This window comes from Notamacropus eugenii, chromosome 2 (genome assembly GCF_028372415.1).
Source record: "Notamacropus eugenii isolate mMacEug1 chromosome 2, mMacEug1.pri_v2, whole genome shotgun sequence".
Taxonomy (NCBI): Eukaryota; Metazoa; Chordata; class Mammalia; order Diprotodontia; family Macropodidae; genus Notamacropus; species Notamacropus eugenii.
The window spans coordinates 242,747,237-242,759,896 of record NC_092873.1 but is presented as its reverse complement, the minus strand read 5'-3'; the positions used below and the strand labels follow the sequence as shown (position 1 = coordinate 242,759,896).

The 12,660-nt window shown below is 37.3% G+C and overlaps 1 protein-coding gene across 2 annotated transcripts in view; it reads right to left on the bottom strand.

The window, feature by feature from the left end:
• PLEKHG1 (pleckstrin homology and RhoGEF domain containing G1) overlaps nucleotides 1-12,660 on the bottom strand; it is a 286,940-nt gene that overhangs the window by 143,684 nt on the left and 130,596 nt on the right. Inside the window, exon 1 of one of the 2 annotated variants that reach the window (XM_072643693.1) lies at nucleotides 8,449-8,640. The exons of the other annotated variant lie outside the window; for it this stretch is intronic. Within the exon in view, the coding sequence (XP_072499794.1) occupies nucleotides 8,449-8,566 (118 nt within the window). The 5' untranslated portion in view covers nucleotides 8,567-8,640. Of the gene's footprint in view, nucleotides 1-8,448; nucleotides 8,641-12,660 lie in introns of those variants that run through there. 2 annotated transcript variants of the gene reach the window in all.

Sequence of the window (12,660 nt, the reverse complement as noted above, 5' to 3'; positions counted from 1 at the left end):
AGGTGGTGCAGTGGATAGAGCACTGGGCTTGGAGTGAGGAAGACCTGAGTTCAAATGTGGCCTCAGGCACTTACGATAGCTGAGTGACCTTGGGCAAATCACTTAACCCTCTTTGCCTCAGTTTCTTCATCTGTCAAATGAGCTGGAGAAGGAAATGGCAAACCACTCCAGTTGCCAAGAAAACCCCAAATGGGGTCATGGAGAGTCAGACATGATTGGACCAACTGAACATACATGATTTCTAGACTCTGCTTTGTAATCTTACCTTCTGCTATTGCTACTTTATACTGGCTACTTATAAATTGCTTTCTATGTTGACTAGAAGGGAAGGTGGTCAGGGGGATCACAGCAAGAAACAATTCTAACACGGCTTACTTAAGGAATGTTTCTAAAATATGTACAGCTATGAAAATAGAAGATAGTGAATGACTCTGAAAGATCAAGATTCTAAATTACAGTTGGGCTAATTGTGTTAGTCTTTTGATTACTGCTTTCTAAAGCATGGTAGCCCAGGTATATCTGAAAATCACATAGTAGAGTGGTCATTTGATGCAAAAATCTGAAACAATTTTTCCTTGTATGCAAAAAATTATTTAAAAAATTAAAACATTTATTAGGCTCCTATTATACACCAGGAACTAACCATGCTAAGTTCTTTACAATTATTTACAATTATTATCTCATTTGAGTCTTACAACAGAAGAAAAAGCAGAGACAAACAGAGGTTATGTGACTTGTCTAGGTTCACACAGCTGTATCTGAGGCCAGATTTGAGCTTGGGTCTTCCTGACTCCAGAAACAATACTGTATCACTGCAACAACTAGCTACTTGTACAAAAAGGTCACATGTTTTGGTTCAAAAAGTATTTGCAAAAAATATGGAACATTTTAAAATATGTAAAATATTAAGAAAGAAAGGAACATTAAACACTGAAATATAGAAAACCAATTCAACAAGAAGGGGCCTCTCTTCATTCTGGAATTCTTTTCTATATCATAGGGAAATAATCTAGATCAATGCCACCTGAACATCAACTTAATATTTAAAACAATGGACAATCAATTCCTTTGGTTTTTGCAAAATAACTTCCCCAATTCAGTTCAACAAGCCTTTATTGCTAATTTATAGAGGCAGATCTTTAGTACAGGTCTTTCTGACCAAGGCTCACCCTTTATCCAAAATGGATTGCCCCTCTTGTGTGATTCCTAGGAAAAATGACATTTTTGGTACACTAAGGCACTTTTAAATTTTAGAAGGAAGATCATCAAACAACTTCATTGGAAAACTTCTAGGACAAAGAACTTAAATCACCTTTTTAAAGTAGGACAAATATTGTTCTTTGGAACAGACTTGTTGCTGGGCCTTACCATGGAGCAAAAGGCACAAAAAAAACAATGTTCACATGGAAACAAAAACACAACAGTGACTAAAATATGGGGACATCCAACAGATGCTGTATTTATTCAAATTCTCTTTTAAGAGCTACAGCAGGCTATTGAATGGGGGGTGTAGGAAAAATAAAATGTAAGCATTTTTAGTGTTTTTGATAATATACTTGAATTCAAGCTTGTACAAGGAATAGATTTTGTTCAAGTTTGTCAGTATAAGAGATGCATAGATGACATGATAAGTGAGAACAGTCACTGAGTCTCTAAATGAGTGTAAGCTAGCTGTATCAGCAAGGACCCTGACATACACAGGAGGGCCTGCTGTACAGGTTCTTAGCTCTGATTTTCTAAAAGGAAAACAACTTTTGAGGGGTCAACAATCACTTTTATCAAGCACATATATCTTTTACTTAGTTCAGAGGAAAAAAGTTAGTACCCAGAACTTCAGAGAAAATGCAAACAGAAACAAAGATCAACCAGCAGACAGGGTTTCCAATTGTCTGACTGTAAGCGCACAACATACATCACAGACCAACAGACAGATCCAGCTGTCTGACCATACATACATAGTTGAGAGAGAAGCACCAACATCTGGGTTTTCAAAGCCAAGGGATTCCTTAGCGGCTGCCCAGAGTCTCGTCTGGCCAAACAAGCACTTCCAGTGAGTACGCCCCAAAGTAAAACCTCACCTCAGAGTATTCACACACTTTTCAGAGCCAGAGGACATCACAACCCTTGAGAACCAGTGCCTCATTAGAAAATCAACAGAAGGTGTGGGCCTCTCCTAATCAAGCTTCCTTTAACGGGCAGGCCTATTAATGGGTGGGGAAGATCTTTAGGTCTCAGATTAACATTGCACTAGCTGAGAGCCCCTAGATGATGCCTTGGAGGGGGAAGAGGGACAGATCCTAAATAGACATCATAGACAAAGGACAATACTATCAAATCTGCTGAAAAGGAACTGGGCTATGACTGATTATAACCCTGTCCCTACATTTCTATAATGTATAGGAATCCTTGATGCATTATCCACCATATACCCCAGACCTGCTGTTGGGGCCATGAGTATGCCCCCGAAATTTAAAAAATAATCATAATTCAAATATAATGTAGGATTATAAAGCAATGAAATTGGCTCCATACACAATCTGCCTCATTACTTTATATATTGTGTCTCTATTTTTAGCAGGTGTTTTAAACATTTTTTACTGTTATGGCAGTCTAGTAAAACCTATAAACCCCTTCTGAGAATAATGCTTTTAAATGTATAAGATAAAAAGCATAGGATAACAAAAGAAACCAATTGTATTAGAATAGAGTTTATCACAATATTAAAAATAAAAACCACATTCCTGAATATTAGGTTACGAATCCCTGATTTATAGTCACATACTGGATTTCAAATATTAGAAGACCATCACTATCAAATCCATACCAAGTGTCTATTCAGTAAGAGAGTACTACACTAGTAATAGAGAGCCCACAGCAGGCCCTAGGGAGAGAAAGGGCATGATGTAAGATAAATGATATAAGGCAGCGAATGCCAAAGAAGCTGTACAGACCATAAGCACCAGGACATTTACGAGTGAGGGGAGTTCACAAGAGGGTTGAGACATTCTTGGAAGGCTTTGCAGAGAAGGTAAGACTTGAACTAAGATTCCCGAATACATCAACAATCAATCTCCATTGTGTTATGCAACTCATGGCAGCTTTTCCAGAACTGAAACTTACAAATTCTTGCTCTTAACAATAAAAGAGAAAGATTTTAAATTGTTTTTGCTTTTAGAAAGGAACCCATAAATAGTTATAACTACTTTATCAGTTACACCTGCTGTCTTCTTCCATTTTACTTGTATATTTACTCATGGATGTGTATATACATTTTTCATTTATAAATTTCTAATTTGCATTTTAAAAAATTCTCTTTTTGCTTTACCTCATTTTGTGTAAATCATTCTATATGTATCTATATTTTTCATATATGTTATTCCTAATTGTGTTATGGTATCCCATTAGAATGGAATTAGTGGAGCAAGAAGACAGCTCAGTGGATAGAGCACTGGACCTAAAGAGAGGAAGACATTAGTTCAAATCTGGCTGCAGACACTTAATAGTTGTGTGTGTATGTGAGAATCTGGGCAAGTCACTTAACCCATTATTTGCCATGGAAGCACTCAAATGGTTCAGTGGATAGAGTACTTACTGGTTCTGGAGTCAGGAAGACCTCAGTTCAAATCCAGGCTCAGACACTACTGTATACTACTTGTATTGTCCTGGGCAAGTCACCTAACCTCTGTTTGCCTTAATCCACTGGAGAAGGAAATGGTATCTTTAGCTTGGACAGTATTGGTATGCTATGGTTCACAGGGTCACATGACATGAGTGAATAAACAACAATTCCATTCAAGTAATAAATTATATATTCAAGTATTCCTCAATTGATAGATTTTCAGTTTTTCACCATTACAAAAAAAAAACAACCAACAACCACTTCTATAACAATAATAGCTGAGTTTTTTTATACCATTTGACAAACCTCAAAGCACTTCAATATATTTTCTCATTTGAGATTCATAATGTCCCTATGAAAGATATTCCTGTCACAATCCCCATTTTATAGAGATGGAAACAGAGGCTCAGAGGGATCACATAACTTGCCCCTGGCCAGTAAACTAGTAAGTGGTAGAGGCAGGATTTGAACCAAGGTCTTTCCTGACTCTGAGTCCAATGTTCTCCAACAGGGGTCTCAAACTTTTAAAAACCACTCCATCAGTAAAAATAAGATAAAATAAGATTGATCATGCATCCCTAATGTCTGCATTTACTTATTTATGAATCATACACATTTACTACTAGTAGTAATGATGTACATTATAAAACATACAAAATACAGCAAATAAAAAGTATATAATGTTATTGACCCTCAGAATTACCAGCAAGTCACTGGAGTTTACTGAGTAGGACAGTGGCATGATCAGCCTTCGTTGCAGGATTATCACCCTGACAGCTGTGTGGAGTAGGGAGAGACCTGAGACAGGGGGGACATTTAAGAAGCTATTATCATAGTCCAGGGAAAAGGTAATTTGGGCTTGAGGCTGATGGTTGTGTGAGTAATGGGATAGACATGAGAAATGTGGAAGAAGGAAAGACAAGATAACAACCTAAGCGACTGGAAGGACGGTGGTGACCTTTACTGAAAGAGGAGGAAGATGGGTATGTGCGTAGAGATGCAGAGCAGGAAGATGGACTGTGCATATTCTGATTTAACTATATCTTTTTAATTTGTACAGATCCATTCTGTTGTACCCAAAATTAAAGGGGCGGAAGGCAGGGTTCTTACTGCTGACTGTCCACCCATACCCCAGAGGGTCCCTGCAACACTCATGAAGTGACCTAAAAGAGAGGGGGATAGGAATGCTGGAGCAGGGGGACTTTTCCTGAGGGGCCAGCTCCCACTAAAGAAGGGAGGAGGTTTTGAACTTATATACAATGGAAAGAAGGGGCATGGTGGGGAAAGGCTAGAAGATAAAGGATAAAGGTGTGTGGTTGTGATGGAAACAAGTCCCATTATTAGGTATCATAAGGAAAATAGCAAATGACCTAGCTTCTTGGCTTCTTGTCCTTTTACTAGTTGATCACAAACCTCTTTGAAGTAGACCCATCCCCCCAGGAGACCCTGGCCACCACTTTGGATACTAGCAGTGTATTATGCCTCATTGCTATATGTTTCTATGAGATATTTTTTTAAAAAAAATATTCTTAGGGCATACACCTAAAGGTATATTACTGAGTCAAAAATCAGATATTTTAATAATTCTAATCCTATGCTGTTAGTATGTTCTGATTCCAAAAATTTACAATTCCATATGCAAAGTATATGTTTTTGTATTTTAGGAAAAATAGCCCATAGTTATAAAATTAAGTTTGAAAAATGTGAAGAAGTGCCTCCAATTATTATAATTTTCATTCATTTGATCATTAAAGAGACTGATTATGTGATTGCCTGATTTTAATTTTATTTATATATTTGTAGGGTAATAATTGGATCCTTTTAATTGCTCTATATTTATATTAAAGGGTTTTCCTTTACTCTTTCCTCCACAAAGACATAGCACCATTCTTGTAGAATGAATGACTCTGAACTCATCCAAAACAATTATGGACATTTTAAGAAAATAAAAGATGAAGTCTTATATATAAGATGTGGTAAAGGAGATCAGAATAAAACAGATAACAAAAATCCAAGTGTGTATACTAAATATATTTATCCTTATAACCAGGGATGTGCTATTTACTGTTCAACAACTATCTCTCCAGAAAAAAAAAAGACATTTAAAAATTTAATATGCATCATTAATATTTTCCTTATCATTTTCTTAAGTCAAGATAACCAACAAAATAATAAATCAAGCTCTTGATTTCTGAGCCCATAGTTTATTGACTTCTGAGATGTAAATTCTCACACTGAAAAATTTCACAATCACTCATGAGCTGGTTCACACTGGCTCCAGCGCACCCCTGTGCGCTTTCTGGGAAAAGATATTGAAGTAAAGTGTTTATTTACATCACCTTTGTCTCTATGGCCATATAGCCCATAGGAACCCTAAAAAAACTGGTCTCTGCAGCTGCTCCTTCTGTAAACATCACAGGTCTCACACTGAATAAGGAGAGAAAAAGAGGGAGCTATTCAGGGCCCAGAGTGGTTAACAATGCTTTAGCTAAAAAAACACTGTGCTCAAAAATTTTTGTTAGATAAAAGGCTCTGTGAAGACAAAGAAGAAAGATGACCATCCATACTCTGAGGAAGCATGCTTTCAGACTAATGGGAGAATGGGGCAATAATATCTCTACAATCATAGGTCACAAGAAAGAATGTAGTTGGGACAAAAGAAAGACAAACTGTTCTAGCAGGGAGTTTTTAGGAAGGAGGGGAAAACCAGGCATGTTTTCCAGGGTCAGGATGTATAATAACTCCTATTTGTATTTCTTAATAACTTTAACGTTTCAAAGCATTTTATTCCGAAGAACCATATGAAGGACACCGTACAAACAATGGTGTTGCCATCTTATAGATGAAGAGATGAGGGTGAAGGTGAGTTGCTCATGATCACGGCCACATATGCTATGACACTTATGTAAGTTAGACTTTGAATCTGGATCTCTTGACTTCAAATCCAAATCCGCTTCCCTAGCAAGGATTGTGACTCAGGTGTGCTAGCTTATTATTTCTAACTTAGGTCTCTATCCAGTATTAGTAATACTGCTAGCATCTTCTCATATAATCATCAAAAATATTTACTCAGCACCAACTGAGGGCGTGGCCTAGACTCGGCATTTTCAAATCTCCTTTGACTGAAGTTTTATTTAATAAAACAGGTCAAAAGATTTATACAGTATTATTTGTGTGGCCTCTTAATGGGTAGTCATGCTTATATTACAAAGGTAGTTTGGTAAGGAGAATTAAACAACATTCTGTATACATGTTAACAGCAGTCGCTTTAGAGAATACTGCAGAGTGGATTCTTATACAGGTTTGGAAAGGGCCTTGACCCCTTCTAATTTGGAATCTGTGATTTTTCTAAATAAATTGTTTCATTGGATAGTCACATTTCCTTTATTTTTTCCAAGAAGATCTTAATTTTTATTGTTTAATTTTATTTTTAAAAATTTTATTTCATTTTTAATTTATGGAATAAAGCAAGTACTTCCATAACATAATACAACAAAAAGAGATGATTGCACATGAAACTGCAAATCTGCTATGCAAAACTTGTTATTATTTCCTTCATTAAAAATTTAAAAGGTAATTTTGTACTAGACAAAAATAAAAACAAAACTTTTAATCAACAGGAAAAAATAAGTTGATCGCTACAGAAGGAACTCCTCCAGTCACTGACAATTAAACTAATATTTAAAATACCATTAAGTGAGGAAAATGCCTGAAGGTGCTTTTGACCATTTAAGGCCAAACCCAGTCACCAGGGAAACATAAACCCTTCAGAGTTAAGCATTTAGGACTCTTGGGAGGTCCTAGGACTTGTCAAATAAACTAAACAGACTGATAATTCACTACCATGGAGGAAGCAAAGAGACTTTATTGAAGTGGAAGATTTGCTACTATCTTGGATATAGTCACTGCCCCTCTCAGGGCCTCTGCTGCCACCTGTAAAATGATAGATTGGCCTAAGATACCCTCCATCCATAAATCTAGGATTCTATGACCCAATCATAGATGTCAAGCATAGGATTTTGGACCCGAAAGGGGAACTTAGAGATCATTAGGTTCACTCCTCACCATCCAGATGAGAAAACTGAGCAGTGCTGTGGGCAAATGACTTGTACAAGGTCACACAAAGCCAGAACTTGAACCCAGGTCATTGATTCCAAATCCATTGCTCTTTATGCTATACCTCTGCTTCAATATCTAAATATCTTTAGGCCTTACAAATTATGATAATATATGTATATAAACTATATGCTATATGTGTATATGGATGTATACATGAATGTATTTATATATCCCTAGCAGAAAATGCCTGCTTATATTTGTTTTCATGGAATCAATAAGTCATTTATCATCTTGAGGTCCTTCATTTTCAATAAAACAAAACTCAAATATTGTTCCAGTGACTTTTTACCTAAGAGAAGTGATCCATTTTTTGTTGTCAGTGGTACCATGAAGTCCCCTACCAAAATACGATGGAATAACACTGAAAAAGCAAGTTAGGTCTAAACCTAGCAGTTTACCTAGTTAATTTCTATCTAATTTCTCATATTACAAATAAGTGATCCAGGCTTTTGGCCAGATTAAGTATAGAAAAACAAAACAACTTTTTCTTTTCTAAATATGTCTGGTAAACTACCAGTCAGACAAAGAAAAAGCACACAAAAAAGGCTAAACCTGAATTTTCACCTTCACCTTATTATCAGCTCCTCCTGGGAGTAAAGATGAGACTAAAACAAGCAAGAAATAATTTTCTAATTCATTCTCCAAACATTCTTCCAAACATTTTAAGATTAAAAAAAAAATTCAATGCAATAAAAATGTTCTGAACCTACCCCAAATCTGGGTCCCATCTTGGAGTTGTGGAGTGGTCATTTTTCTTTCTGCCTTTCCAAGTGAATTTCGATTTTTCCATCCCCTGACCAGAGTCTCTACCATAGTTACTGACAACATTCCCACAGATAGTCAGAGACTGACTGTGGGAGTGAGATACTCTGGTGAAAGAGCTACTGTAGGAAGAAACATTTCCTCATCTGCAAATAATATGACTGTGCAGGGAAGACAGGTTAGTGCAGTTGTCATCTTGGGAGGCCTCCGCCCACATTCTTTCCTCTTGATTTGATTTCAACAGGACAGGGCATCAGAAGAGTTCGGGAGATAAAAGTAGACAAGTAGAGACTAATAGTAAAAGTGTGGAGGGTGCAGGGAAAGGGATAGTAAATGGGATAGATCATTCAATTGCAAACAAAGATTTAACAAAGGACTTGTACTGAGGCAGAAAACAGAGACTTTCTTCATATGTTGTTTGCAGGTGCCCTCTAATGGCCAAGATACACACAGGTGGTTAGATCCAGGAGACTATTAAGGGAGTAAAGGTGAAATAAAATAATGGATACAAAACGAATCCAATGTCATCGAATGTCTCTCAATGCCTTAAACGCCTCTGTGCTGCCACCACCCTCTTTTTCTTCCTTTTTCCCTTTCTTCCTTTTTCCTTTCTCTTCCCCTTCTCCTTCCTCTTTCTGTTCTTTTTTCTTTTTTCCTTTTTCTTCCTTCTCTTTCTCCTCTTCTTTTTCTTCTTCCTTCTCTACCTCTTCTTCCTCTAGCTCTTTCTTCTCCTCTTCTCCTCCTCCTCCTCTTCTTCTTTCATTTTTTTCTCCACCTCTTTCTCCTTTTCCTCTCCCTCTTTCAAAGGAAGTTTGGCAGAAAATGAAATCAGAATGGCTTTGACTGAGAGAAAATGTCATTAGTGTTGTCTGAGGCGGTTTTAGTATTCTTAATAGCCATTTCAAGATTTTAGGGATGTCCACATGCATTTTCTTCATGTTCAGTTCCTACTTAAGCTCTCTTCTCTGAAGTTATAATTAGATGGATATCAACTAGGAGATAGACCAGTTAATATTTTTCTCAACTTGGGAATTATAAAAGACTCAATGCAAAATTCCAGCTAAAACAAAATGACCATATGCAGTTGTGATGAAACAAATCTGCTCGTTCTATTTTATTCTATTTTAAAATTTCCTTTTAATTTGTTGTTTATTTTGGCTTAATTAGGTAATTCAGAATGATGGAAAACATTTAAGAAGCTCTGTGATGCATCCTGAGTGATATGTAAACAGGAGCATCTCTCTGCAGGGAATCCCTCTTCTGTTGGGATGCTGTACTGGACAGAACATACAGGGGAAGGGAAGGGGGAGGGAATAAGCATTTAAGTAAGTGTCTACTATGTGGCAGGCACTGTGCTAAACACTATCTCATTTTATCCTCACAACAACCCTGTGAGGTATGGGTTATTATGATCCTCAACTCACAGTTGAGGAGACTGAGGCAAATAGGGTTAAATGACTTGCCCAGGGTCACAAAGCTAGAAAGTCTCTGAGTTCACATTTGAACTCAGGTCTTTCTGACTTCAGGTTCAGGGCCCCAGTCGTTGCACCACCTACCTGCCTCCATGACAGTATCAAACGCCCTTGGCAAGGACAGTGCTCCCTGTTTTATGCCTCAATGGGTATTAACAGAAAAGTTTAGACAAAGTTTTCTCTGTTGTTAATCTTTCAAGCCACCACATCGTTTTGACTAATGCATAGAGGGACATCTTAATTGCTTAAGGGCTTACTCATAGAGAGCCATTTAATCAATATTTTGCTTTACTAAGCGAATGATTTTTAAAAAACCATCTACAAATGATAAGTACAGTGGGAACCTGTGTTGTCTAGGCCTTTTAGTCATCTGTGAGTACAAATATGTGTTCTGCAGCACATATTGCTTGTAAAAGCCTTTCTATTCCCTTTTCATACTTTTATCAATGATGAATGTGTTGAACATCCACACTGGAAAAAAAAGTGGATGAAGAATGACTATTATCCAGGCTAGGATATGCAGTTGGCTGAATAAGCCATGGAATCTTGTTGCACAGACACTAGACAATGATCTGGACTGAGAAACGAAAAGAAAGATAAAGAGTGGCAAGACCTTTGGAGAATTTGTGTTTTTAAAATTGGGTCTTTAAGGGTCCCCAAAGTGCCTCTGAAACAAAAACCCACTTTTAAAACAACAATATTCTTCTGGTGATGTTTTATGGCTTCAAGTCTTGAAACAGAATCATCTCTGAAGAATTAAAGTTCTTGCTTACTGAAAAGGCAAATTAAGGGGTTTAAAGTAGGTGTGCATGGGCTGCAATACATTATGAGCAAGAACTGCACAAGAGAAATGGTATAAAAGATGTTATCAGAGAGAACTATGACTGGAAAAGCACGGAGTGTGGACATGTAACAAGAACAAAAGATAACTCATAGTCAGTCCACATAACAAGGTAAAAGAATCAGAGCAGTGGTATCATGGAGACCACTAAACCATATATATATAGATCCTGTGGCCTGTATATTAACTTGTTGTTCAGTTATTTCCAATTCTTTGTGACCCCTTTTGGAGTTTTCTTAGCAAAGATACTGGGATGGTTTGCCATTTCTTTCTGTAGCTCATTTTATAGATGAGGAAACTGAAACAAACAGGGTTAAGTGACTTTCCCAGGGTCACACAACTAGTAAGTGTCTGAGGCCAGATTTGAACTCTGGAAGAGGATTCTTCCTGACCCAAGGCCTGGCTCTCTATCTACTGCACTATTTAGCTACCCTGCATATTGACTTAAAAAGCCACATATTAACATTATCTCTGTTTTATTGCTACTTTATGTTGTTAACTATTTCCCAATTATATTTTATTCTGATTCAGGCAGCACTCAAGAGTGTTGTGGTTGCCAAGAGCTGAAGGCATGTTTGATACCTCTAAAACAGAGGATTTTCCCAGTGGAAAATTTACAAGAAGACATGGGAAAGAATTGTACAGGAAGCAAGGGTATGGATGTATTGCATATTTGTATATATGTATGTATATTTGCACCATTGGAAGAAGCACCAATATAGATAAGATCAGAGATCTACAAAGAATCAGAAGACATTTAGTTTCCTTAGCATTGATGAGGAATGGGAACAGGAGATATAAGTAGAAAAACCATCTCAGACTTCCAACTAGGCAATATGGGTACATGAGAATAATATTGTTTATACCATTAGGAACCAAGCCTTGAAATTGGAATAACTCAGAATGTAGATTTGGAAGCTCAGTATCCTCTTTGGTAAAATTAAAAAATCGAATTGGTTAACCTCTGAGAGCCCTTCTATTCCTGAATCTATGATCCTATGATCATTCCATTTCCACATTAGGGCTGACTGCCTAACAATATCCTTCCCTCCCTCCAATCTCAAGGCCCAGTTGCCCTTTTAGGACACAGCCTTCCCGTTAGAGCTGTCTTTTATGCTCATTTTAACTTAATTTCACCTGAATAAAAAACGTTACTTTGGTCTGGCAGCACCACCATCCCTCTACTTCAGAGATGATTCTGTCTTTGACCTTAGATTCCCTGGAGTATAGTTGCTCCTGAAAGATCTTGATGGTTATCTACACTTTTCTTTTCCTTTAAAGGTCTCAGTAAATGAAATCAGGGCTCAGGTTTAACAACACAATCAGAACATTGCTGTTCAGTTTGCTAGTTTTAGCAGGTGGAAATATGGACTCTCCAGACAGGAAGTTGAGTAATGACCATTATTGCTATGGGAAGCATGGTCAGGAAGAGGAAGAAGAGTAATGTTCTGATATTGTAGGTCAACCCCACCCTTTCCAGCTCATACAAATGTACTTCCTTTAACTATACTTCATTACCAAGCATTGCACTAGAGATTCATTACCTAATCTGCTAATTAGTCAGCTGTGAAAATTTAAAGGACACAAAAATAATTAAAGTACCAGCTTCAGAATAAAGCTCCTTCTCTTTCCCTCTTTGCCCTGCTCCTCCCCAGCCCCCATGAGAAGGCCATACACCAGAGGTATTAACAAGGAATTCTTGCATTGGATGCAAAGTCAGTTGGTTAGCACAGTTGTACCAGGTGTAGTTACAACCCAACCCCCAGAGAGTTTAGGCTACATACAACTTGGGACCATGGGGAAAATATGGGCCCCAGAAGAAGCACAACATAGCAATGAAACTATAA